Genomic DNA, 26,670 nt, shown 5'->3' with positions numbered 1-26,670 from the left:
GAGGGTTTACAACCCCTTTAACTTTTCTGGTGACAACCCAAAATCTGGGGATTTTCTTTTATTTTCAATGATGGTCAACAGCACAATCACCCCAACAGGGACACAGACAGCAAGAAAAACTGACAGAAAGGAAAAAATAAAAAAAATAAAAAAGAAGAAAAAAAAATAAAATAGAAAGAAAAAAAAGAACAAAATAAAGAAAAAAACGGAAAAAAAAAGTTTTGCCTTCAGTTGAGCTGATTTTATAGAATGCTTCTATGGGGCATCTCATGGGAGAGCCGAGTTTTTACCTTTTGGTAACCAAACGTGAGGGCCGCTCCAGCGTTACATGAGCAGCATGGAGGGTGTACATAAGTTTGTTTTTTCATTTCACCCCCATAAATTCGTTTCCTCTATGCAGATTTTCTTTTAACCACTTCCGGACCGCCCAACGTATTTATACTGCCGGCAGGGCAGCCCTTCAGCGCAAAAATCACCTACCAGTGCGCGATTTTGTTTCCTAGGTTTGGGGCGTGCGCCAACTTCTGTCGTGATTGGACACAGCAGGAGCCAATCAGCAGGTCTGGGACAGACAGAAGTACACAAGGCAGATTGGCGTTCTGTGACAGGAGAAGATGGAGATCTTGTGTTTCTGCCAAGCAGTAACACCAATTTGTCTTTTTACAGTACAAGCTCCTCCCCCCCCACAGTTAGAAAGCACTCCCTAAAAACACATTTAACCCTTTCATCTCCCCTGTTAACCCTCTTCCTGCCAGTTTTGATTAGTACAGTGCATTTTTTAGAGCACTGATCACTAATGTCACTGGTCCCCATAAAAGCATCAAAAGCGTCTGATTTTGTCCGACGCAATATCGCAGTCCCGATATAAGTCGCCACCCAAAAAAACAAAACAAAAAAAACGCACATTTTATTTGTGTCCAGCATCCCACGACCGCCCAATTGTCAAAGTAATGCCGTACCGTAATGCAAAATTGACCTGGTCATGAAGGGGGGTAAATCTTACAGAGCTGAAGAGGTTTGCCAAAGGTAAGTCATTATGAGTAAAATAAGGAAAAAACAAAACAAACAAAAACAAAAAAACAAAAAACAAAAAAAACACACGAGTACATCTCTGCCAGACGGGCACATTTCCCATGTTTTGTCTCTACAAACTTCAAGTACTAAAAAACACAGGAGGTCGGCTCAGTCCTCCTGACATTTACTCCGCTCTGCATCCAGATCCTCTTTTCTAATATGACATTAAGGGTCTCACTTTTTGAACATTTAACCCTTTGCAGTATCTCAGCACTGCTGATCTCCAGCCACTTGTCTCCCGGGGGGAGCAGATGCAGTGGGGCGCAGGCTCCCGGGGGGAGCAGATGCAGTGGGGCGCAGGCTCCCGGGGGGAGCAGATGCAGTGGGGCGCAGGCTCCTGGGGGGAAGATCAGATATAGTGAGTGCAGGCTCTTGGGTTTAGTAAGAGTTTAAATACTGATCTAAGGCCTCTAAAACTACTTTACAGATAGTTTGTTCCTGAACCAAGTACACCACAAACCAAAAACTCAAAGCAACCCCCCCCCCCCCCCCCCTCCCCCTCCAATGCTTTATTTTGTTGAGAAATCACTTTGGTAAAGAAACCCCCCCTTTAACATTTCTAGCTGCAGCCATCTTTATTAAGGACAGAATACAAGTAGCATTTACTTCCTAGAATCCACCTGTCCTTAGCTCAGACATGCACGTGGGAGCCAGGGGGGCGCGAGCCCGCTCTCCAGACGCCAAGGGGGGCGCGAGCCCGCTCTCCAGGCGCCAAGGGGGGCGCGAGCCCGCTCTCCAGGCGCCAAGGGGGGGCGCGAGCCCACTCTCCAGACGCCAAGGGGGGGCGCGAGCCCGCTCTCCAGACGCCAAGGGGGGGGCGCGAGCCCGCTCTCCAGACGCCAAGGGGGGGGCGCGAGCCCGCTCTCCAGACGCCAAGGGGGGGGCGCGAGCCCGCTCTCCAGACGCCAAGGGGGGGCGCGAGCCCGCTCTCCAGACGCCAAGGGGGGGGCGCGAGCCCGCTCTCCAGGCTGGTCTGGTTATGCTCGGGAGGACACGCGACTTCATGAACGCAGTTGTAGGTCTTCTTAAGAGGACAATGAAAGAACTGTAAGAGTTCAGCCACAGACAATGGCCTTCCCTATTAATAGACAAACAGGAACCGTATTGTCCCCGGGACGGCACAGCCTCTGCCCAACAGAAAAGCAGGAAGTTGGATAAAGGAACTGCAGACAAGATCATAGTAAATTATTAGAAATATACAATTCATGCCACAAGTCAGAGCTTGAAACTGGAAGCTGAATAGAAGGTCCTTCTTGCTGTATACAGACATCTGAATTACTGCAGATTGAAGATCTTCTACAAGTCCCATCCCCGGCTTTACCATTGGATGAGTCTTCATGTAAATCGGATGCAGACCACACACTCCATGTACACATTGAGGGGGGAACACGTCACATGACTTCATTACTGCCCCGGGCTTAACGTGGAACTTCACTTTCTCAAGATTTGATTTTTTTTTCTCATTACTTTTATCGCCTCTCAAAATGTTCATTCACCTGTACACATTAGGCGAGTGGAAATAAGCGGAAGGCGAGTGTGGAGCGGAGGGCGAGTGGAAATAAGCGGAGGGCGAGTGGAAATAAGCGGAGGGCGAGTGTGGAGCGGAGGGCGAGTGTGGAGCGGAGGGCGAGTGGAAATAAGCGGAGGGCGAGTGGAAATAAGCGGAGGGCGAGTGTGGAGCAGGGGCTGACTGAGGCAGGGAGGCAATTGCCTGCTCTGATGCCCTGTAAAAATAAAAAATAACGGCCACATGGCTTTTTGCTAGAAAAGACGGTCGGGAGGACAGCCAGCTGGATCACACAGTGAGAGGCTCTCCCGCTTGGTTCTGAAATGCCAGCTATATCAATTTTGCAATGAATTGGGGTAAAAAAATTACAACTGCAAAAATCTCACTAAATCTTTTGGCATAGAGTCGTCATTTGGGGGGTATTTGTACCGTCTTGAGATGTTAAGTCAGGGGTAGGCAACCTCGACCCTCCAGCTGTGGTGAAACTACAAGTCCCATGAGGCATTGAAAGACCCCGACAATCACAAGCATGACTCCTGGAGGCAGAGGCATGATGGGATTTGTAGTTTCACCACAGCTGGAATGGCGAGGTTGCCCACCTCTGTGTTCGGGTCTCAAGAAACGAGATAGGCCGTCAGTACATCCGGTGTGATCAATTGTCAGTGATCACCACCATAGCTTGTGGACTCCCCAACTTTCACAAAGACCAAATAATATACACTTAGGCCTCTTTTACACAGACGATCCGTTCAGGTCCGCCTGTCGGTATTTTAGGCGGACCCGAACAGACGTTCCATAGACCTCTATGGAGCAACGGATGTCAGCGGTGACATGTCCGCTGACAGCCAACCTGCTCCGAAAAAGTGTGACGGAGGAAAAACCTACTTTTCCATCCGTCTGCGGATCAGATGACGGACTCTCTCTGCAGTCCGTCCTCATCCAATCCACCATAGTGGGGAGTGGTGCTGACAGGTCCGGTCCCTGCACAGTGTACAGAGATGGACCTGTCATCTTCCTGCTATCTATGGAGCGAACCCCCACTGAGCAGAGCGGGCTCCGAAAACGTCCGTGTGAAGGAGCCCATATTTTGGTTATTTTTACCAAACATGACCGTATAATTTTTCACTTAGGGGTGTACTGACTTTTGTTGCCAGTGGTTTAGACATTAATGGCTGTGTGTTGAGCTACGCTGACCATACACTATACTATATTGCAGACAGTTTGGACCAGAAACACATCAACATTTCGGTAGAAAATTCCCACACTTGTCCTTCGTTTTGTCAGCTCAAAAACCGCTCATTAATCGTTTTTGTGCCCATGAACTGGCCGAAAAACGTACAAATGGCTAAAATGACAGAATTTCAGCCAATTTTTCGTACAGTGTATGGCCAGCAAATTTACACTGTTCTACACGCTGTACACTCACTACTTTACATTGTAGACAAGTGTAATTTCTTCAGTGTTGCCACATGAAAAGAGAGAAGAAAAGATTTACACACATGTGAGTGAGGGGTGTACTTACTTTTGTCAGATTCTCTCTCCCTCCATCTTCCACAGTAAAGGCCCAAGGCGATATCCCTTCACTTCCTGTCCCATAGCCAATCAGAACTGAGAAAATCCCTCTGCGGGAATCCCCGATTTCCACCAAAATCCATGTCTCTCTTCTATGCCGCCATCCCCCCAAAATTTGAAGAATTTCCTCCCCATCACATCTGAGCAGCCCATGTGACTATAGAGTCACATGTGGGCGTGTACACAATGACAGCACCCCCCCCCCCCCACCTCCTCCATGCCCTATAACCAGCTAAACATAATGGGGGGGTTGAGATATTACAGGTAGGTTGGAGGCTTCACCTCCCTCTTATTCTATGACACAGGCTGGAGGGGGCGTGTCAGACTGGCAGAAAACCCGCAATCACCGCGTTACTGCTGAAAATAGAGATTTGATTTCAAATATATATTTGTATGACCATTTAAAACTTTTTTTTTTTGATCTATACTCTGTATCCCAAAGGGTGTTTTTTTTTTCACTTTGAACATGTGATCAGTAGCAGAGGACTAGAAGCTCCTCCTGCTGATGTTTCCTTGCAGACAGGCTGGGAGAGAGCCGGGTCATGTGACAGCCGGATATCCATTAGGGAAAAGGCAGGTGAGCGCTGTTTTTTTTAATTAAAATGACAGCGCCGCCACCCATATACAGGAATAGAAGGGACTGTGTACATTACACAGTGTGTGTGTTTATATGACAAAGGGGGGTGAGTTGTATCTCCCCAACAGGGTCACAGCAACAGAAACCCGATGGGTGTTCTAATCCCTCTTAAAGTGGATGTAAGTTCATGAAATATGAGCTGGGCACATATCTGTAGTGTTTTCTTATCCCTCTCCAAAGCCCCAAGTCCTGTGGCTTTCTCCTGCTTCGTTCTTCTGTTATCAGCATGACAAGTTCTGACACCTGTGATAAAACCGGCCTGAAATTTGTGTCAGGGCGGGTGCTATAAATAGATTAGCAGACAGCTGGTCCATTCACAGCACAGCTCTGCGAGTCTCAGCCTATGAGGAGAGGGGTGTGTGCCTTTCCTCCAATCAGCCATCTCAGTGTATGGCAAGACTCCCCTCCCATTTCTGGAACCTAAGGAAGAGAAAATTCTAAAAGGAAGTGCACTTTCTAAACAGTATATAAAGCTGAAGACAGCAGAGTACATATAAAACGTATGTTGGGAGATTCTCTCTGTATCTGAGGCTGTTCATGTCGCTGGGTATACGGAGGATTTACATCCACTAACTAAAAAAGGTAAAAAAAAGAAAGTTTGAATAGTGAAGACAAATCTTTCAGAGAACAGCCAATGATCGGTGCCTTGTGATTAGGACACGGACCATGAGAGGGGGAAAAACAAAAACGAAATAAAAAGTGATGGAAATTAGTAAATATGCTTTACTAGTAATTGCTTTAAATGTATACAGCAGGGGGCGCTCATCAAAGTCCACAATGTCAGCCTCTCATTCCAACATCCAGCAGTTCTTCCCAGGAGCGCTCACCTGCCAACCGCCTGCTGAGCACAAAAGCCAGAACCCGTCAGCAGTCAGCGGGCATCCGTGCCAGCCGTTGTCTTCTGCATTCCATAAAAAGCAGAAAATGAGAAAAGCCCCACCCAATAGGCCAGTGACGGTGAACCTCGGCACCACAAATGTTCTGGAACTACATTTCCCATGATGCTCTGGCACTCTGCAGTGTAGTTGAGCATCATGGGAAATGTAGTTCCAGAACATCTGGGGTGCCGAGGTTCATCGTCACTGCAATAGGCCCTCCGCAGGTATTTCCTTCAATTATACACCATGCCTAGAGCATGGTGGTATCTGCATGGGGTAAAACCTCTGCTAGCTTAACTTCTGCTGCATCTTTTAAAAACAGGAAGTTGGGGGACATTTACCCCCCAATGGTACACAAGTGGCAAAAAATAAAGTGTCACTAAACCCAGGACTCTGCATTCACTATACATTGTAAGCTTCATGAGCAGGGCCCCCTCCTATTCATTCTGCATTGTAATTGTCCTTTTTTATTGTAAAGCGCTGTGTAAACTGTTGGCACAATATAAATCCTGAATAATAATATTATTGTCTGCTCTCCCACAGTACACACAAACATTTTTAGTACATATAACCTGCTAAATACCTTTTCTCATCAGCAGTATATAGCAGTCTTGTGACTCCTATCAGTGTCTGGTTAAAGCTTGTAGGAGGAGTTTATATCCTCTGTCCTATGTGGCGGCACGACTGCCGAATGGACAGTGCCGATTGGCCCTGTGCTAATCTCGCATGCCTTTTTTTTTGCATATTTCTCACACTTGATTCAGATCAAACTAAATTGCGCAAAGATAACCCAAGTAAATACAAAACGCAGTTTTTATATTTCAATTATCAACGTGGAACCTTCAGTAATTTTTTCCATCTTTCAATCTATTAAATCTTCTCCCCTTGTTGTTGTAACTTTGGATAGTAAAACTTTATTTCTGTCAGTAAATCCGTTATACAGCCCCACTTCCTGTTTGGTCATTAGCCTAGGCTTATGACATGCACAGCGCTCGCTCGTGAGTTTGCCAGGAAGGGAGGGGAGGGGGGGGGATGAGTCATAAGAGGGTCAATGAAACCTGCAGAGCTGAAGGTGTGTAAATCCAGGAAATGAACAGGCAGCAGTTTCAGCTGATATAGATATATAGATATCTATATATCTCTAGATATCTCTATCTATATACACACACTTAAGGCATATCCATCGACTACAGATCCAGGATTTGTGAAGGGATTACAGACCATCTAACACTGAACGATATGTCAGGATTAATAGGTTGGAGTGCATCTCCCCCTCCCCCCCCCCCTTCATCTGGATGCACAATCCATGATTTAGTCACCATGACAACATGAACAGCTCCGAATCAGACAGACAATCAGCTTGAAAAGTGCTGAAATATTAAAACCAGTTTAAAGATATAAAATTAAACTAACCTATGACCAAGCAAAGCACAGTGACCCCGGTGCTGAGATTTCTATATGCCGCGACCATCTGTACCAAGTATTCTACTTCACCCAATAGTGGAGTTCCAGTCATTTGTGAGTAGCCGATGACTTAATAAACACTTACCTGTCCCGCGGTCCAGCCGCGCCCTCACCCCAGCAGGTTTCTTCCTCCGTCCTCCCTCGGCGGTGCCGGCATCTCCATTATGGGCATCCAGCTGTGGCAGCCTGCAACTTTACAGCTGGGTGTCCACTGGCACATGTGCAAGCGACGCGCTTCATTTGGTCCTGAAGTCTTCTAGGACCTGTCATGTGTCCCAGAAGACTGCCGGGGGAGGAATGAAAGCAGCTGCGGGTAACTCAAAATCGGGTACAAAACTCCTCCCCAAAAGCGGGAGCTGGGAGGGAGGGAGGAGGTCCTAAAGCAGAAGTTGCACTTTTGGGTGGAATTCCGCTTTAAACTTACAAAAGTGGCAGTTGTGAAAGAAACATTAAAGAGGAAGTAATGCCTTAATAAAAATAAAAATAGACCCTGCAAGGCAAAGGCATAATGAGCTAGTATGCATAGCATACTAGATCATTATGAACAACTTACTTGAGATCGAAGCCCCCGAAGCGACCCTAGTCGTTGTCCTCCGATGCCATCATGATAACCAGAGTGACTTCCGGGTATCGCAGCTCCGGTGCTGTGACTGGCCAGAGCCGCGATGACGTCATGCACGCAGAAGCCGCCACTAACATGATTGCCGTTAGCAGCGGCATCCTTGCGCATGCTCTGTAGACAGCGGTGCCTGTCTTTTTGCAAACCGTGTAGGTTTAGGAGATATATTTCTTGCACCTACAGGTCAGCCTTAATCTAGGATTATCTGCAGGTCAAAGTGGTCTGTAAGATTTTACAACCACATTAAACTTTGTATTTATATATATTTATACACTTTTATTATGCATTGCACACATCACTGTTTTCATAGGACCACCATCTCCTATCATGTATTCAGATTTCTGAGACCCCGATCAGAAAGAAAACCCCCCACTGGTGTACTGCCCCCCCCCCCAAAACCATATGGGGTTCTACCTGTCGGCATTTTCTCTTTTTTTTTATCAAAGTGGATCTGTTGGGTGTGCAGCCATCCAGGATCTCTCATTTAATATGTACGGCTTCAGTTATGCGCCATTACCATAAGGCCCCTTCCACACTGGGGCTGTGGGTGCGCCGGCGGTAAAACTGCGCTATTTTTAGTGGAGCTTTACTGTCAATTTCACGGGTCTCTATTTGGCCGCTAGTGGGGCGCTTTTATCCCACCCCCCGCTAGTGGCTGAGAAAGGGTTAAAACCACAAAGCGCTGCAGCAGCGCTATGCTGGCGGGATAGCCATGCTGCCCCATTGATTTCAATGGGCAGGAGCGGTGTATACACCACTCCTTCACCGCTCCAAAGATGCTGCTAGGAGTTTTTGTGTGTCCTGCCAGCGCACCCCTTTGGGCTTTCACACTGGAGACACGGCACCGGCTCCTATAGGGCGCTTTGCAGGAGCTATTTTTAGCGTTTTATACAAATTATATACAAAAACCATAGACTCCGGTCCGAAGAGTTCTTAGTAAAGATGCAGATTGCCTCTGATCAACATCAGGCCTCATACACACAAGGCCTTTGCCCGATGGTCTGCCAAAAACTGCCCCTCCCCCATACTGCGAAGCGCTTGTGCAGTAAGGAGGACAAGGAGACTCCAAAAGTCTGAAGATGAACGGCGCCTGCGCACTTGCTAGTACTTTGTCCTGAGTCCAGGTTGAAGCCTCACCATGCAAGTGGACATACGGTAGCACTTAGTAACAGGGCCCCTCGCGGACGCTCTTCGCTCGCTGCACTTTGGGCACAGCCTCACTGCGCTCGGCAATTTTTTATTCTGACTATGTCCACTTGGAGAGTGGGGCTTGAACCCGGACTAAGTGCGCAGGCGCCGTTCATCTTCGGAGACCTTCGGCGTCTTTGTCCTCCGTACTGCGCAAGCGCAATACATGGCGGACACTATCCGACGGGGGACAGTATTCGACAACACCGGCTCTTCTAAACACCTCTCTCCTAGTAAGAGAAAATCAAAAACGCACTTTGGCTACTCTCATACACTGCAGCCGCCCAAGCGTCCAATCTAGAGCGCCACTCATTTTTAGCAGCGCTTTTGTGCTGTTTAAGGGGCACTTCTAACCCCTGCTAGCTGCTGAAGGTGTTTGCGGTGCTTCTGAAGTGCTGCCTGTTCCTTTCAATGGACAAGGCGATTTGGAAGCGCTACATACGCCGCTCCCAAACCGCCTTAAAGATGGAAGTTTTTCTAACATCCCGCAAGCGCACCACCTCAGTGTAAAAGCACTCATACAAACGAATGGGAGGCGGTTTTCAGTCACAGTTTCTAGCACTAAACCTCAGCGTGAATTGGGTCTTAAAAAGGGTTTTTTTGGGGGAGGGGGGTCCAGCAGTTCACTGTACAGATAGTCTGTAAAGGTGAACTTTGCCTGCTGTAAATGAAAAAGGAGAATGTCTGCCAAGAGGGACTTTAACCGTATTGATGGTCCACTTATCTCTTACATAGAGGGGTGTTGCTTTGTAGTTCACAGAAGCAGCAGAAAAAAAAAAAACTGAACACATGGTTTTAGACTAGAAAATGTACTTTGCCAAAAAAAAAATGCCACCACCAAAATCATCATTTGCAGCTTATTCCTGAGCGATCACATGTACAGGTGACACGGGAGGACAGCAAACACCGGGGCAGACTGAGCCACGAGTCATCTCCCGAGGCCCAAGGATTTCTGAGCTGAGAAAATTCAAGTTTTTTGGTTTTAAATCTCCACTACAATCATGAAAATATCCACCATTAGATTTAATACAGTAAACCCAATTTACACTTTTATATCAGATTATATTGTAATGCTATGTAGATCATCTGTCTCTATGGTAATGTATGTTCACTGAACACATTTACAATACTGAACGGCTGCCCCTCATCTGCGCAAAGTCTTCTAGTGCTTTACTTCTTAGCAAAGTTTATTTAAAGTACATCAAACCTCACTAAAGCGGGTCAAATGCAGCTTAGAAGTCACTTGCAGGTCAGATTTACATGTCAATGAACTCCGAATCATCTCAAATTGGCTCAACTGATGCCACCCACAGTCCAAAACCCTTTGACAGCTTCTTAGTTGCTTAAAGCTGAACTCCAGGACTTCAGCCACCAAGTAAAATGTAACAATATTGTACAAGTTACACTGCTACCAAACCCAAGAGAGCCTGCGCTCGCCAGATGGCGCTCTCCAAGAGAGCCTGCGCTCGCCAGATGGCGCTCTCCAGGAGAGCCTGCGCTCGCCAGATGGCGCTCTCCAGGAGAGCCTGCGCTCGCCAGATGGCGCTCTCCAGGAGAGCCTGCGCTCGCCAGATGGCGCTCTCCAAGAGAGCCTGCGCTCGCCAGATGGCGCTCTCCAAGAGAGCCTGCGCTCGCCAGATGGCGCTCTCCAAGAGAGCCTGCGCTCGCCAGATGGCGCTCTCCAAGAGAGCCTGCGCTCGCCAGATGGCGCTCTCCAAGAGAGCCTGCGCTCGCCAGATGGCGCTCTCCAAGAGAGCCTGCGCTCGCCAGATGGCGCTCTCCAAGAGAGCCTGCGCTCGCCAGATGGCGCTCTCCAAGAGAGCCTGCGCTCGCCAGATGGCGCTCTCCAAGAGAGCCTGCGCTCGCCAGATGGCGCTCTCCAAGAGAGCCTGCGCTCGCCAGATGGCGCTCTCCAAGAGAGCCTGCGCTCGCCAGATGGCGCTCTCCAAGAGAGCCTGCGCTCGCCAGATGGCGCTCTCCAAGAGAGCCTGCGCTCGCCAGATGGCGCTCTCCAAGAGAGCCTGCGCTCGCCAGATGGCGCTCTCCAAGAGAGCCTGCGCTCGCCAGATGGCGCTCTCCAAGAGAGCCTGCGCTCGCCAGATGGCGCTCTCCAAGAGAGCCTGCGCTCGCCAGATGGCGCTCTCCAAGAGAGCCTGCGCTCGCCAGATGGCGCTCTCCAAGAGAGCCTGCGCTCGCCAGATGGCGCTCTCCAAGAGAGCCTGCGCTCGCCAGATGGCGCTCTCCAAGAGAGCCTGCGCTCGCCAGATGGCGCTCTCCAAGAGAGCCTGCGCTCGCCAGATGGCGCTCTCCAAGAGAGCCTGCGCTCGCCAGATGGCGCTCTCCAAGAGAGCCTGCGCTCGCCAGATGGCGCTCTCCAAGAGAGCCTGCGCTCGCCAGATGGCGCTCTCCAAGAGAGCCTGCGCTCGCCAGATGCCGCTCTCCAAGAGAGCCTGCACTCGCCAGATGCCGCTCTCCAAGAGAGCCTGCACTCGCCAGATGCCGCTCTCCAAGAGAGTTTATTTTTTTATTCTGCTCCGACTATCCCATGATGCTTTATGACCCCTGACCCTGTCTGGACAGTGCCGATTGGCCCTGTGATGATCACATGCACTCTGCCAAGGTGGGTGGGGGGGGAACCTACCAAAAGAAAAAACACCAAGCTGCACATGTGTAGTTTGTCCCCTTCCTAGCTCTGTAAATATCAGGAGATATAATTGAGACAGTGGAAAGGGAGGATCAGAGAAGACAGGATCAAAAAGCCCCATCACACAAAGTGGAGGATTAACCTTCTAGGTTCCACAGCGAGTATAACAAGCATGCTTTACTGTATATATAGTGTGATTTTACTGTTGTGGGTTTAGTAATACCAATTCCGACGAGGTGCAGGTCCCCCTTGTGAACTTGATCATCTATCGGATCTCTAATTTACATTTGACCGTTTTACGTAGCTCTGGTAGTACATTTTTCCAGTTATACTTTCATGCTATACATTTATGTGTATGCTATATCATTGTTAATTTTCTGATGTATTGTCATATACTTGAGCTATATTCACTGTCAATATTGTTTTATATTATGAGTTATTCATCTACAACAATGTTCCATGTACCACGTCACCACCATAATCTTCAATGTCTGTCTGCTTTTTCATAGATGTATTGTTCTCATGGCAAGTCTGCACTCCCCTTTGTTCACCACCAGGGGCTTTTTAGGGCCTTTCCCTACACCCTTCTCTTCTTACATACACATTGTACTATCGTCCGGTCTCTGTGCCTGCCCGGTGCGCGGGAGACTCAATAGGCCCTTGCGATTGTCGCTCGTGGCCTGTGGTTAGTTTGCCCGTTTAATGCAGGTTTTCCCTGCGCTCTTCCCGTTTGCGCTCCATCTTGGAGCGCAGGCAGCCGGGCGCCCCGTACGTCGGTGATGTTATGACGCGTTTCCGCCCACAAACCCGCCCCATCCCGTCAGGGAGCTCACCAAATGGACTTGGTGCAGCCATTGGCGCACCAGTCCGTCTCAAATGGCCTCAGCTGGGGAGGCTGCCGATGGCGCCTGTCCACAGCTGACTACAATTAACCCTTATGGGTGATTTAAGGCCTGCAAACATGGCGAATAGCACGCCGTGTTTTGCACGACGCAAAGCACTGTTATGATCTTCATGTTGCTTTCAGGGTAGTACCTCTCCCTCCAGCATACTTGCTATTGTATACTTTATTACTCAGGTATACCCATTTGGTTGCTTACTACCATACCACTTTTCTTTTTGCTAGACTTTTTATGCTGTACACTCCTGCCGTTTTGTTTTGTTGTTCTGGCTGCTACATTACCAGACAGCTGAGCTCCTGCAGTCACAGCACTTCCGGACTCCACTGCATAGTGACCTGCTTGGCCGCCATTAAATACCGTACAATCACGTGCATTCCACCACCATACTCAATGTTGTAAAGTTACTAGAGTACCTTTTACCCCCTGCTGCTAACCACTGGCGTTTGTGCTAGACCTGTAAGTATCTATTACATGTAACTTTTATTATCAAGGATGAAACTTGAGCTATGCACCTTTTTGTCTGTACTTTCTTACATTTATATTTTAGATTTTTATTTATGAGATGCTTGTCTTGCCTAAGAAAAAGGACAGATAGTCCGAAACATGTCAGCAATACTCTCTACATTACATATGGTCCAAGCCTGTTCTAATTCAGCATTCTGAAGTACTCTGTATATGCATAATACGTTATTTTTCCTTAATTAATAAAAAAAATATATATTTTTTTTTTTAAAGAGGAAGGCTAAACATTTTTTTTTTTAAAACACACACCCTGTAAGGCAAAGGCCTAATGAGCTAGTATGCATAGCATACTAGCTCATTATGAATAACTTATCTGAGAACAAAGTCCCCGAAGCGGTCCTCCATCTTCATGTCAGCCACTGCTATGGATCCCGGAGTGACTTCCGGGGCTCGCTGCTCCGACGCAGTGATTACGCCGGAGCAGCGATGACATCACTCCCGCGCATGCGCACGGGTGCCAACACTCGTGGCATATCACCGCGATCTGCGGCCTGCCCAGTGCGCCGTAGACAGCGGTGGCCGTATAGGTTTAGGAGATATTTCTTGGACCTACAGGTAAGCCTTAATCTAGGCTCACCTGTAGGTCAAAGTTGGTTGTAAGGGTTTACATCCACTAACTATTGACTGGTCTATCTGAATTAATATCCCTAGGGGTATTCGCTGTGCCTCCTGCACTAGGCTTTTTTTCTTGTTGTCTTATTTCGGGATTTTGATAGACCAGCCCTGACCCACCACCATCTGTCTTTTTCTAGCTCTGGTAGTACAGACATCTCCACACTCCCGAGGCTCCGACAGCCGAGTCCCGGCTCTCCTACAGTAGGCCACACCCACTTTGGCTAAGCTGCACCAGAGATCAGGAACTCCCTACATCTGTGAGAACCAAGTATATTTGTGATATGAGCCTTTTAAAAAAGACAAATCAAGGGGGAAAAAACAAAACAAAATAAGTATTGTACAGATGTACCGAGTGAAATCCTCCAAGTCAAAGCCAATCCCAGACCAGACTATGGTGACAAAGCCAGATGATTATATTGGAAATGCCAGTCATTGGAGAGACTCCGAATTGCACATAGAAGGCTCTTCGTTCAGTAATAAGGCCGGCATACTGTACCTTTTTCCCAGTTTGTTTCTCCACCATGTCGTAGCTTAGAGAGAATTCTTCTGGCTGTGGTGTTTTAGAACACCCACCCTTGGGCATCGTTTTGCCTTCCCTACTTGACCTTCATTTATTCCCCTATCGCTTCGTCATCAACAGTCTGCAAAGAAAAAGGAAAAAAAATTGAGTCGTTAAATTGGTTAAAAAGGAAACCATTGTGCGCATTGCATACTAGTAAGAATACAAGCAGGTGATTTTTTCTGGTGTACAATTTGCTGCTTCCTCAGCCGTCAGAAAAGTTAGAAAAGTTTTAAATGTTTATTGTGTGACTATTAGAAAAACAATAACCCTGAGACTGATTTTTAAAATGACTTCTGAGCACGTTGTTGTATTAACTTGCTGTATTGTTTTATTTTAATTAACTCCATAGTAAGTTGTAGGATGATTAGGTTTAACTATAAATAGTAGCATAAGATTGTAAAGGAAAAAGCCAAAAAGTACCATTGTGTACCAGGCACACCATCTATGTTTCCAATAGAAGCGTAGAGACTGTATTATTGTAGGTATTAGAAGGGGGATATACATTCCTTTGTTTGAGTCTTACTGGATTTTTGCCCTGTAAGCTTCATCCTCTTGTGTGCCACATCAGAAATGATCTGCTTCTCAATACACCTGGAGCTTGACTGATCACAAAAGAATATTCCTAACACCACTCCGATACTTTGTAACCCTAAGAAACTTAGGGTGCTGCTCCAGACAATTGTCCTTCACCTCTGGTGACTTCTACGCAAGGGCGCAGGCGGCTACGGAGCCCGTCCAATCAGCTCTCTAGCATATACTGAAAAGGGAGAAACTGCTGCACACCAACTTGACAGGTGAAATAAGACAGCCTTAGCCTGACAGCAGCCAGGCCTTTCGCCCTACCCATGGGGCTAAATCATGGAGGTCATGACTGCCATGATTAAGACCTACCGGCGGGGTGAAACTGTAGTCAGGCTGAAGCCAGCTTATTGGGACACTTTTTGGGCTGGGTTGGTGTGCAGCGGTCTTCTTTCCAGTATCTGATACTTTTTGTTGCGCCAAGTCCGGATCTAGCTTTTTTTTTTTTTTTTTTTTTTTAACTAGACCTTTAAAAATATGGCACTAGGAAAGCACAAATAATGAAAAAATGGCTGAAGGAATGAAAACCAGTCCTGCCTGGCAAAGAGCCAGCTACAGAAATCAAACCCTGCAAAAGTCAAGGCCATGTAGGTTGCAGGGGGTGACGGGGAGGGCAAGGCCATGTAGGTTGCAGGGGGTGACAGGGAAGGCAAGGCCATGTAGGTTGCAGGGGGTGACGGGGAAGGCAAGGCCATGTAGGTTGCAGGGGGTGACGGGGAAGGCAAGGCCATGTAGGTTGCAGGGGGTGACTGGGAAGGCAAGGCCATGTAGGTTGCAAGGGGTGACGGGGAAGGCAAGGCCATGTAGGTTGCAGGGGGTGACGGGGAAGGCAAGGCCATGTAGGTTGCAGGGGGTGACTGGGAAGGCAAGGCCATGTAGGTTGCAAGGGGTGACGGGGAAGGCAAGGCCATGTAGGTTGCAGGGGGTGACGGGGAAGGCAAGGCCATGTAGGTTGCAGGGGGTGACGGGGAAGGCAAGGCCATGTAGGTTGCAGGGGGTGACGGGGAAGGCAAGGCCATGTAGGTTGCAGGGGGTGACGGGGAAGGCAAGGCCATGTAGGTTGCAGGGGGTGACGGGGAAGGCAAGGCCATGTAGGTTGCAAGGGGTGACGGGGAAGGCAAGGCCATGTAGGTTGCAAGGGGTGACGGGGAAGGCAAGGCCATGTAGGTTGCAAGGGGTGACGGGGAAGGCAAGGCCATGTAGGTTGCAAGGGGTGACGGGGAAGGCAAGGCCATGTAGGTTGACGGGGAAGGCAAGGGTTGATTTGGTGGCAGAAGGGAGACCTACTCAATACTATGTGGGTGTTAATAAAGTTATGGCTAATCAGTGTATATAGAGACTTCTATGATTTGCCGCATCTAGCACAAATGAACTGACACCAGAGGAAACCGTATGAGATTTTAACACGGAGCTTCAATTCAGTAAGGTACAAAAAAAAAAAAAGAAAGAAAGAAAGAAAGAAAAGAAAAAGAGAAAGAAAAGAAAAAGAGAAAGAAAAGAAATAGAAAGAAAAGAAAGAGGAAGAGAAAGAAGGAAGAGAAAGAAGAGAAAGAAGGAAGAGAAAGAAGAGAAAGAAGGAAGAGAAAGAAGGAAGAGAAAGAGAAAGAAGGAAGAGAAAGGAGGAAGAGAAAGAAGGAAGAGAAAGAAGGAAGAGAAAGAAGGAAGAGAAAGAAGGAAGAGAAAGAAGGAAGAGAAAGAAGGAAGAGAAAGAAGGAAGAGAAAGAAGGAAGAGAAAGAAAGAAAAAAGAAAAAAAGAAAAAAAAAAGCCTGCTACACTTTTAACGCATCCATCAGACGGACGTTTGGGCCCTGGCTTCATTTCGATGGTTTTCTGATAGCCAGTGACAAAACATTGACATATTAAAGGACGCAGAGTCGCATCTTGGCTGGAGACCAGTGACAGCGCTCTTCAAAGTCATTACATGAATTCTGCAGTCTTCCCGTAATAAAAAAAAATCCCCTTCCTATCAAACGCCAGAAACATTGTTCGGTCACGTCGGAGGGAAAAAAACCCCAGGCACACCGCCAGTGTAATTCCTCGCAGCAGTCAATAAGTGACCGGTGATGAAAATGAATGTTTAGCTGCTGTATGGCCGCACCATCTATACACAGAATTGGATCATTCCAACCAAAAAAAAACACTTTAAGGCAAAAACTGTTTATCCAACTATCTGAACAATGGCTGAACAAACCTTCCACATTTGGCACCGGGGGGGGGAGGAGAAACGGGTACTTGTTTTTGAAAGGTACCCGTCCTCACTGCCAAGAGATCTCGCCATGGCACACTCATTTGGAAGTTCAGTCCCCCTCCCGCCACTGGGCCATTCAGAAAGCGCGGAACGCTTTGCGCATGCGCAGTCGGGAAGCGGCCGTAAATCCGCAAGCTGTCCCAGCTGGATGCCCACACTTGTAGTGCCGAGGAGAGGGAGAGAATGGAGGGTTCGGGAGGCCACATGGCTGGATCCTGGGGGCGGGCGAGTATTAACAGTCAGAAGATACACTTTTTGTAGCTGCTTTTTACACAGTAATGACTCCAGGAATCTCAGAAATTGGGTGTCGCCAATCTACAAGTTGACAGACCAACCTCAGCACTACAGCTGTGGTGAAACTATAAATCCCGTCACACCTCTCCCTCTAGGAGTCGTGCCTGTGATCGTCAGGGTCTTGGAACGCCTCATGGAACTTGTAGTTTCACCACAGCTGGAGGGCCGAGTACACCTACCCCTACCCTAGGCACGGAGTGCACACAAATATGGCCTTGGCGCAGGAAGGCTGCATTTATGTGTACAATGGAGCTGTGCAGAGAGCACGAACCCAGCAGTTACTGGCAGCCAACAGAACGCTCCCGATTGGGAGATTTCCGATCAGGGGACCGCCAATCACATGATCATAAGCTCCTCCCCCAGCATTCTAAGCCCCTTAAAGGGCCGTCAGGGTTAAAGAAATCACTAAGCCAGACCAAGCATAGCAGGCAGTCAACTCGCAATACCCCTCACCACCATACTCCATCACTGTAGGAAAAAACAGTTCACCTCACATATGAAAAGGTTTCAAGGAAAAACTTGATGATAATCCGGCTCTCCCATTTAGGATCTCTCTGCTCACTTAGACTCTATTCACACCAGCTGCTGCACTGCAAATCAGAGGATGGTGTGCGGTGCAGTCTGGCCAGACCAGTGCCAATGCACCACACTGTTCACATTTCCATTGACATGTGACAGTTCTATCAGCCTGAGTGCGGTGATCTGCCCTGTACGGTGCACAGCGGGATGAACTGGCCACACCAGAGACCAGGCATGGTTCCTTGTGGTGGGACTGCAAGAGAATAACCACCCAGCGCCATCCCCCTGCACCTGGTGTGAATGGACCCCCATAGGTCTCCACAGGCCCTACTCAGCACAATGTTGTGAATGGACCCCATGTCTCCACGGGCCCTACTCAGCACAATGTTGTGAATGGACCCCATAGGTCTCCACAGGCCCTACTCAGCACAATGTTGTGAATGGACCCCATAAGTCTCCACAACGTTGTGAATGGACCCCATAGGTCTCCAAAGGCCCTACTCTGCACAATTGTTGTGACTGGGCCCCATAGGTCTCCAAAGGCCCTACTCTGCACAATTGTTGTGACTGGGCCCCATAGGTCTCCACAAGCCCTACTTAGCACAATATTGTGAATGGACCCCATAAGTCTCCACAACGTTGTGAATGGACCCCATAGGTCTCCACAGGCCCTACTCTGCACAATGTTGTGAATGGACCCCATAGGTCTCCACAGGCCCTACTCTGCACAATGTTGTGAATGGACCCTATATGTCTCCACAGGCCCTACTCAGCACAACATTGTGAATGGACCCCATAAGTCTCCACAACGTTGTGAATGGACCCCATAAGTCTCCACAACGTTGTGAATGGACCCCATAAGTCTCCACAACGTTGTGAATGGACCCCATAAGTCTCCACAACGTTGTGAATGGACCCCATAGGTCTCCACAGGCCCTACTCTGCACAACGTTGTGAATGGACCCCCATAGGTCTCCACAGGCCCTTCTCTGCATGTCGTTTATTTTCAGTCCACAAAAACAAGAGAAATGAAAAAAGGTCGGTGCATTTTTTTTCTTCCACAAATACATTTTCCCCTCCAGAGAACACTTTCTATAATGCAGGTAATACATGGAACATAAAATGTGAAATCAGTATTCCGGAGATGCTGCTATCATCTTCACTCTGCCTTTAATCTAGACACCGCTATTATCCCTCGCCTAGGTAAGAGCCGCACACTAACAACGCATGAGAAAAGCTTCCACAGGCCGGCCGTGTTACCAGGAAACAAGGTCAGGAACAAACACTCAGGTACACCTTCTAACCAGACCCTGAAGAGCAATCTGGAGCCAAAGAAAACATGAGATCCCTCATCGTTTCTGGGGACTTTCCTGTGCAAAGGTAAAGTCTCAGATTACCTTCATACAAACGTCGCATGCGATTCACACCGATTGGAGATCACATGCAACATCTGTGCGATGCAAAGTAAGACTGAAATCTCATTCACACCAAAACAGCACAGGACCTTTTTTGTTCTGCACTGGAATCTAATCGCATGCACATTCACACCTATGTGACCCGACATTTCAGTTTGCACTGCGAACCGATCCGGGGGGGGGGGGGGGGGGGGTGTGCCATTAACCGCATGCCGACCAGTCACCGCAGTTATACTGCAACAGGGCTCAGCCGCACGAATCGCCATTGTTACGTCAGTAACAAACGGCCACTGGGGGGGGCTTGCGTGTCCTCCGCTTGCTCTGTGAGCCCTCCGGGCTAACGCGATCGATCGGGACACAGGGAACCGGGAGCTGTGGGTATAAACGCACACAGTTTCCGGTTCTCTGAGGAGTGAACCGACAGATTGTCTTTCCATACAGAGTATGAAAAGCGATCTGTTAGTTTGTTTATCTACACAGTCCCCTCCCCCCTTCAGTTAGAACACGTACTAGGACACACATTAACCCCTACAATGCCAGTGACATTTTTACAGTAATCAATGCAATTTTAATAGCACTGATCGCTGTATTAATGCCAATGGTTCCAAAAATGTGTCAAAATTGTCCGCCATAATGTGGCAGTCACGATAAAAAAAAAAAAAAAAAAAAAAAAAAAAAAAAGAATAGAACAGATCGCCGCCATTACTAGTAAAAAAATAAATAAAAAAAGACCATAAACTATCCCCTATTTTGTAAACGTTATAACTTTTGCGCAAACCAATATTTTTTTTAACCAAAAACATGTAGAAGAATATGTATCGGCCTAAACTGAGGAAAAATAACGTTTATATATTTTTTGGGGATATTTATTGTAGCAAAAAAAAAAAAAAGTAAAAAATTTTGCATTTTTTTCAAAATTAATCGCTTTTTGTTTACAACGCAAAAAATGAAAAACCTCAGGAGCTGATCAAATACCACCAAAAGAAAGCGCCATTTGTGTGGGGGAAAAAAAAAGGACATCAATTTTGTTTGGGAGCCACGTCGCACGACCGCGCAATTGTTAGCTAAAGAGACGCAGTGCCGAATCGCAAAAAGTGCTCCGGTCTTTGGCCAGCCAAATGGTCCGGGGTTTAAGCGGTCAACTTAACAGCAGTAGTCCGGAGAGGTCAGTGTGAACGGCTGGTTCACGCATCGCACAAGTGTGACCCCCAGCTTAAGGCTGCAGTCGCACATGGTCGGCAGAATCACAGCGATTTTAAAATAGCTGAAAAATGGGGGGGCGCCTTTGCTGCGATGCTGGTGACAAAAGCTCATGTTACTTTGAGTGACAAGTGTTGCAGCACGATTTACTGCATGACAATCACCGCGAAATCGCAGCACGATTGGGGTGCCATTACAACGGCACTGCAAGCACACCCCCCATTTGAAATGGCTGTGATTCTGCTGACCGTGTGTGAATGCAGCCCGAGGCTGGGCTGCATGTGATGAGAGAACCAGTGCGATTCCTGTGCGGATTGCCCCATCGCAACCTGAATCGCCAGCAATTCACACGGACCTCCACAGACTGCGAAATGGTGCAGAAATCGGATCAAATAGGTGTGAACACACATTCGATTCGATTCCAGTGCAGACCGAAAAAAGTACTGCACCGTTTTGGTGGGAATGCAATGCGATTTCAGCTGAATTTGCTTCACACAGATATCATGTGTGATCTGCACAGCAATGCGGTGCGAACATACAGTGTCAGATCGCACAAGTGTGAACCCACCCAGCCTTTAGAAGTAATGGCATCGCATACTGATTTTCTTTTTTAAACTTTTTTATTTTTTTTATTTAAAATCTATTTTTTTGACTATCAATTTTTTTTTAATTATATTGCTCTTTGAGTAAAAATCTACGTAAAGATAGAAAACTATTTAAGATACGATTATTTAGTTAATTCAGCATGAAATGGAGCTTAGTTATGTAGCATGAAACTGTATATTCTGCAAAAGTTAAATTTTTGGTAAACTCATTTAATGAATCCAAGCTCTGCAGGCTGAGATAACATGCACCGCATTCACACAATGTCACAGTAACGATGAGCTAAAACACAGTTCAGGAATATTCCTTTATCCCATGGTTTTACAAGGCTATGTACACTACAAACTGTATGATTGAATCGGTTCTCATATCGCCGTTTTACTAACCTGACAGCTTATTATTCTTAAAGTGGTTGTAAACTCTTACAAACCACTTTGACCTACAGGTAAGCCTAGATTAAGGCCTACCTGTAGGTCCAAGAAATATCTCCTAAACCTACACGGTTTAGGAGATATTTACCTGAAGACGCATGCACCGTAGACAGCGGCGTGCAGGCGCACTGGGCAAGCCGCAGATCGCGGTGAATCACAGCGCCGGAGCAGCGAGACCCACCAAGAAGATGGACGCTCGGAACTACAGGGGACATCGGTGACTTCGCTGGCTCCTGTGTCAGGTAAGGGACACATAATAGACTACTATGTGATGTGATGTGATGCGATGCATAGTAGTCCATTATGCTTTACCTTTGCAGGGAATCAAAGGAAGTAAATCCTGATGGGTTTACTTCCTCTTTAATAGGAAACCTTCATTTTGTTTGCAAATATTAAAGTTTCTAATTACCAGTAAGAATATGTCCTTACATTTAAAGAGCGCCTGTCATTTCAGATCCACCATGGCAGCGTCCGTTAGCGGGCATCCAATCACCTGCTACCGCCACGTCCCTCCCCTTGTTGCGTCATCATTAAAGTGAATGGGACTGGGGGGAAGCCAACAGCGGGTCAAAAAGGGGGCGGGAAGCCAACAGCGGGTCAAAAAGGGGGCGGGGTGGAAGCCAACAGCGAGTCAAAAAGGGGACGGGGGGGAAGCCAACAGCGAGTCAAAAAGGGGACAGGGGGGGGGAAGCCAACAGCGAGTCATAAAGGGGGCGGGGGGAAGCCAACAGCGGGTCAGAAAGGGGGCGGCGGGGGGAAGCCAACAGCAGGTCAGAAAGGGGGCGGCGGGGGGAAGCCAACAGCGGGTCACAAAGGGGGCGGTGGGGGGAAGCCAACAGCGGGTCAGAAAGGGGGCGGCGGGGGGAAGCCAACAGCGGGTCACAAAGGGGGCGGCGGGGGGAAGCCAACAGCGGGTCAGAAAGGGGGCGGCGGGGGGAAGCCAACAGCGGGTCAGAAAGGGGGCGGCGGGGGGAAGCCAACAACAGGTCAGAAAGGGGGCGGCGGGGGGAAGCCAACAGCGGGTCAGAAAGGGGGCGGCGGGGGGAAGCCAACAGCGGGTCAGAAAGGGGGTGGCGGGGGGAAGCCAACAGCGGGTCAGAAAGGGGGCGGCGGGGGGAAGCCAACAGCGGGTCCGAAAGGGGGCCGCGGGGGGAAGCCAACCGCGGGTCAGAAAGGGGGCCGCGGGGGGAAGCCAACAGCGGGTCAGAAAGGGGGCAGCGGGGGGAAGCCAACAGCGGGTCAGAAAGGGGGCCGCGGGGGGAAGCCAACAGCGGGTCAGAAAGGGGGCCGCGGGGGGAAGCAAACAGCGGGTCAGAAAGGGGGCCGCGGGGGGAAGCAAACAGCGGGTCAGAAAGGGGGCCGCGGCAGGGAAGCCAACAGCGGGTCAGAAAGGGGGCGGGGGGGAAGCCAACAGCGGGTCAGAAAGGGGGCGGGGGGAAGCCAACAGCGGGTCAGAAAGGGGGCGGGGGGAAGCCAACAGCGGGTCAGAAAGGGGGCGGAGGGGAAGCCAACAGCGGGTCAGAAAGGGGGCGGGGGGAAGCCAACAGCGGGTCAGAAAGGGGGCGAGGGGAAGCCAACAGCGGGTCAGAAAGGGGGCGAGGGGAAGCCAACAGCGGGTCAGAAAGGGGGCGGGGGGAAGCCAACAGCGGGTCAGAGGTGACAGTTGCTCTTTAAAAATAAATGATTTAGGTCAAGCCTTTTTACTAGTGAATTTAACCAAACCCACACTGCTCATCACCCGTTTTGCAGACGGGTGGAATCGCGGCGATCGTTTGAACGCAGCCCAACTAAACCTGAAATTCTCAGCAGGCGGCGCCGTCCTGCAGTTTTTAGTATGGAAATTGTACAAGGAGAGAGAAGATAACGGATCACCATTAAACGTCATTACCCAATCAGGGCACAGGATTGGAGGCGGCTTCATATACTGTAATTTCCGTGTTACCAAGTCACGCTGCGCTCTTCTGATCCAATTTTCCTGTGCAAAGACCACGGAACACGACAACCCGCCACAGACAATATATTTATAATTACAATCATTTACAGCGTTCTAATTACAGCACACAGACAACCACCCAGCCACGCTCAATCGCAGACATGAGATTTTATAAAAAAGAATTTCTGTACATCTGAATTCATGTCCCAAACAGATTTAAAGAGTTATTCCACTTTTCTTGGGGGGGGACCCGACGTACAGGGGGGGCAACGATGTACGGGGGGGGGGGGGGGGTGACGTACAGGGGGGCGATGTGCAGTGCCTTAAAGTACCTTAAAAATGTTCAACATTTTGTCATGTTACAACCAAAAACATAAAATGTATTTTACAAACAGCATCATGAAGGCCAAGGAACGCAACAGACAAGGTGAGGGTAGAGCTGAGCGATTTTCTCCCAAAAAAATCTGCGATTAAAAAAATAAAAACCGCAGAGGTGATGAAATACCAAGGCAATGACAAGGCTACAAATATCTCCAGTTATTAAAGTATCAACATGTAAAAATCTTCCACATCGTATTCAGTTATTTCTCTCAATCCTCCGACTGATGGTGACGTGTGAAGAATCCCTCCCATTACAGACGTATTGGACCCAAAAAGGTCATTGCCAGCTTAGCAATCAGATGCGGCTGCATTTGTTTTCTTTAGGCTTTTTCCACTTTTTTGGTAAAGCAAGTTTTCGCCTTCACTGACAAGCGGGCACTGAAGAGGCGGCACTGACAAGCGGGCACTGAAGAGGCGGCACTGACAAGCGGGCACTGAAGAGGCGGCACTGACAAGCGGGCACTGAAGAGGCGGCACTGACAAGCGGGCACTGAAGAGGCGGCACTGACAAGCGGGCACTGAAGAGGCGGCACTGACAAGCGGGCACTGAAGAGGCGGCACTGACAAGCGGGCACTGAAGAGGCGGCACTGACAAGCGGGCACTGAAGAGGCGGCACTGACAAGCGGGCACTGAAGAGGCGGCACTGACAAGCGGGCACTGAAGAGGCGGCACTGACAAGCGGGCACTGAAGAGGCGGCACTGACAAGCGGGCACTGAAGAGGCGGCACTGACAAGCGGGCACTGAAGAGGCATCTGTAGTGGGTAACCGATTGGCACCTCTGATGAGGGGCTGCACTGCACCATTAGCGCAGACCTCCATCAGAAGAGCCTCCGATTGGCTCTCTACTCGTCAGCGCAAACTGAGGAAGGCCAATTACCGGCACTTCCTGGTTACCACTGACTGGTCACATGGTAGAGAGCCGACATCCCCACCAATCATCACTCTGCGTGCATCTTCTCCTACTGAACGTCATATGACCCCCAGTAAGGATAACTGCCCCACCCCCATTCTGCTATAGGACAGGCAGGATGTGGTTAAAGGTCAAGTTCACTCCCCCCCCCCCCCCAAATTCCAGCTCCCCCATGTACAAATATAGCATTAACCGCTTCAAGCCCCGAAAAGATTTACACCCCGCCCCCCCCAAAAAAATTATCAGGCCATTTTTTACAATCAGGCACTGCATCACTTTGACAATTGAGCGGTCGTGCAACGTCGTACCCAAAATTAATGTCCTCATTTTTTTTCCCAGCCTTCTCTCTTTTGGTGCGATTCTGTTTTTATGCTAAAAACAATATAAAAAGCAACAATTGACAAAAAATAAAAAAAATAAGTCCGCTATAAAATTAGATATTTTTTTTTTTAAACTTAAATTTTTTCAAAAAGTTTAGGCCAATTTGTATTCTACATATTTTTGGGGAAAAAAACCCCAATAAGTGTATATTGATTGTAGATGAGAACTTTTGCGCAAACCAAACTATTAGAAGAAGAGATTTATGACATTTACTTTTTTTTTTTCTACCAGTAATGGCGGTGATCTGCGATTTTTAGCGGGACTGCAACATTGCAGCGGATAGATTGGATGCCTGACATTTGACCTTTTTTGGGAACCAGTAACATTACAGTAGTGATCAGTGCTAAAAATATGCACTGTCACTGTACTAAATGGCACTGGCTGGGAAATGTTTATCAGGGGTGATAAAAGGGTTTAATGCGTTTACCATCTGTATGGGGGATGGGCTGCCTGGGACACACAGACCCGTCTACCTGCATAGCAGAAACACAGGATCTCACGAATCCCCTGACAGAACGGAGATCTGCTGAGTTTACTTTGGCAGATCCACTGAGGGGGGAAACAATCGCTGGCAGCCGGTGGAAAGTCTGGAGGACCCGCTGACTGGCTTCTCCCACTGGCCAATCAGCATCCGTGCACTCCCACAGATCGCCGTGTATGTGCCCGATGTTCACCTACGGTGATTTGCGCAGTTGAGCCAACCTGCTGCGATATAACTGCAGCGGCTGGTTGCCAAGAGGTTCATGTACTTTTACTGCAAAAATAAAACATCTTTCCATGAATTCTACAGACTTCCCGCGCCGTCTTCATGGTGGTTTAAACTAAGTTGCAAAAGCACACGACTGCGCCCCCCCCCCCTCCAGTACACGACTGCGCCCCCCCCCTCCAGTACACGACTGCCCCCCCCCTCCAGTACACGTCTGCGCCCCCCCCCCCCTCCAGTACACGACTGCGCCCCCCCCCTCCAGTACACGACTGCGCCCCCCCCCCCCCTCAGTACACGACTGCGCCCCTCCCCCCTCAGTACACGACTGCGCCCCCCCCTCCAGTACACGACTGCGCCCCTCCCCCCTCAGTACACGACTGCGCCCCTCCCCCTCAGTACACGACTCCCCCCCCCCCCCCCAGTACACAACTGCCCTGAAATTTAGGTGAACTTGGCCTTCAAGTGACAACAGAAGAGCTTCCAGTCACACGGGAAGAAGGTTGGTCAGGAATGACGGGCGAGGATTTGGGGTTGCGCTGCGTATCATGCATGCAGTCTTCAATTTGCTGTGACATTCCAGCAGGAGGGTCTGGCTGTATTCCAGCGATCGTTCTGCATGACCTTGAACGAGCCGCCACTCTGCAGAGCCTGTGTACAGTACAGGCAGATCTCCAGATGACAAACACAAAGCGCTAATGAGGTGTAAATGACAAAGATGTCACCTGAGGGTCAGAGAAAATATCAGTCGTAGCGACTGTCCAAATCCCGATCACAGACCCCAATCCACTCACAAGTCTCCTTGTAGGTCTTATAGGAGCCGACAGAAGGGCTGCGAATAAAACGGCAGCAAAGGTCCAAAAACAAAACGAAATCATGAAGTGTG

The 26,670-nt window shown here is 48.6% G+C and overlaps 1 protein-coding gene across 1 annotated transcript in view; it reads right to left on the bottom strand.

Annotated features, from left to right (window-relative positions):
• ANKRD11 (ankyrin repeat domain containing 11) overlaps positions 1–26,670 on the bottom strand; it is a gene marked incomplete in the record, with an annotated part of 181,987 nt that overhangs the window by 67,248 nt on the left and 88,069 nt on the right. Inside the window, 1 exon segment of the mRNA XM_077451033.1 lies at positions 14,119–14,263. Within this exon segment, the coding sequence (XP_077307159.1) occupies positions 14,119–14,205 (87 nt within the window).

Source organism: Lithobates pipiens, unplaced genomic scaffold (genome assembly GCF_037356315.1).
Source record: "Lithobates pipiens isolate NorthernLeopardFrog02 unplaced genomic scaffold, aLitPip1_a1.2 Scaffold_10, whole genome shotgun sequence".
Taxonomy (NCBI): Eukaryota; Metazoa; Chordata; class Amphibia; order Anura; family Ranidae; genus Lithobates; species Lithobates pipiens.
The sequence above is the reverse complement of the archived record's forward strand: the minus strand, read 5'-3'. Positions and strand labels throughout refer to the sequence as shown.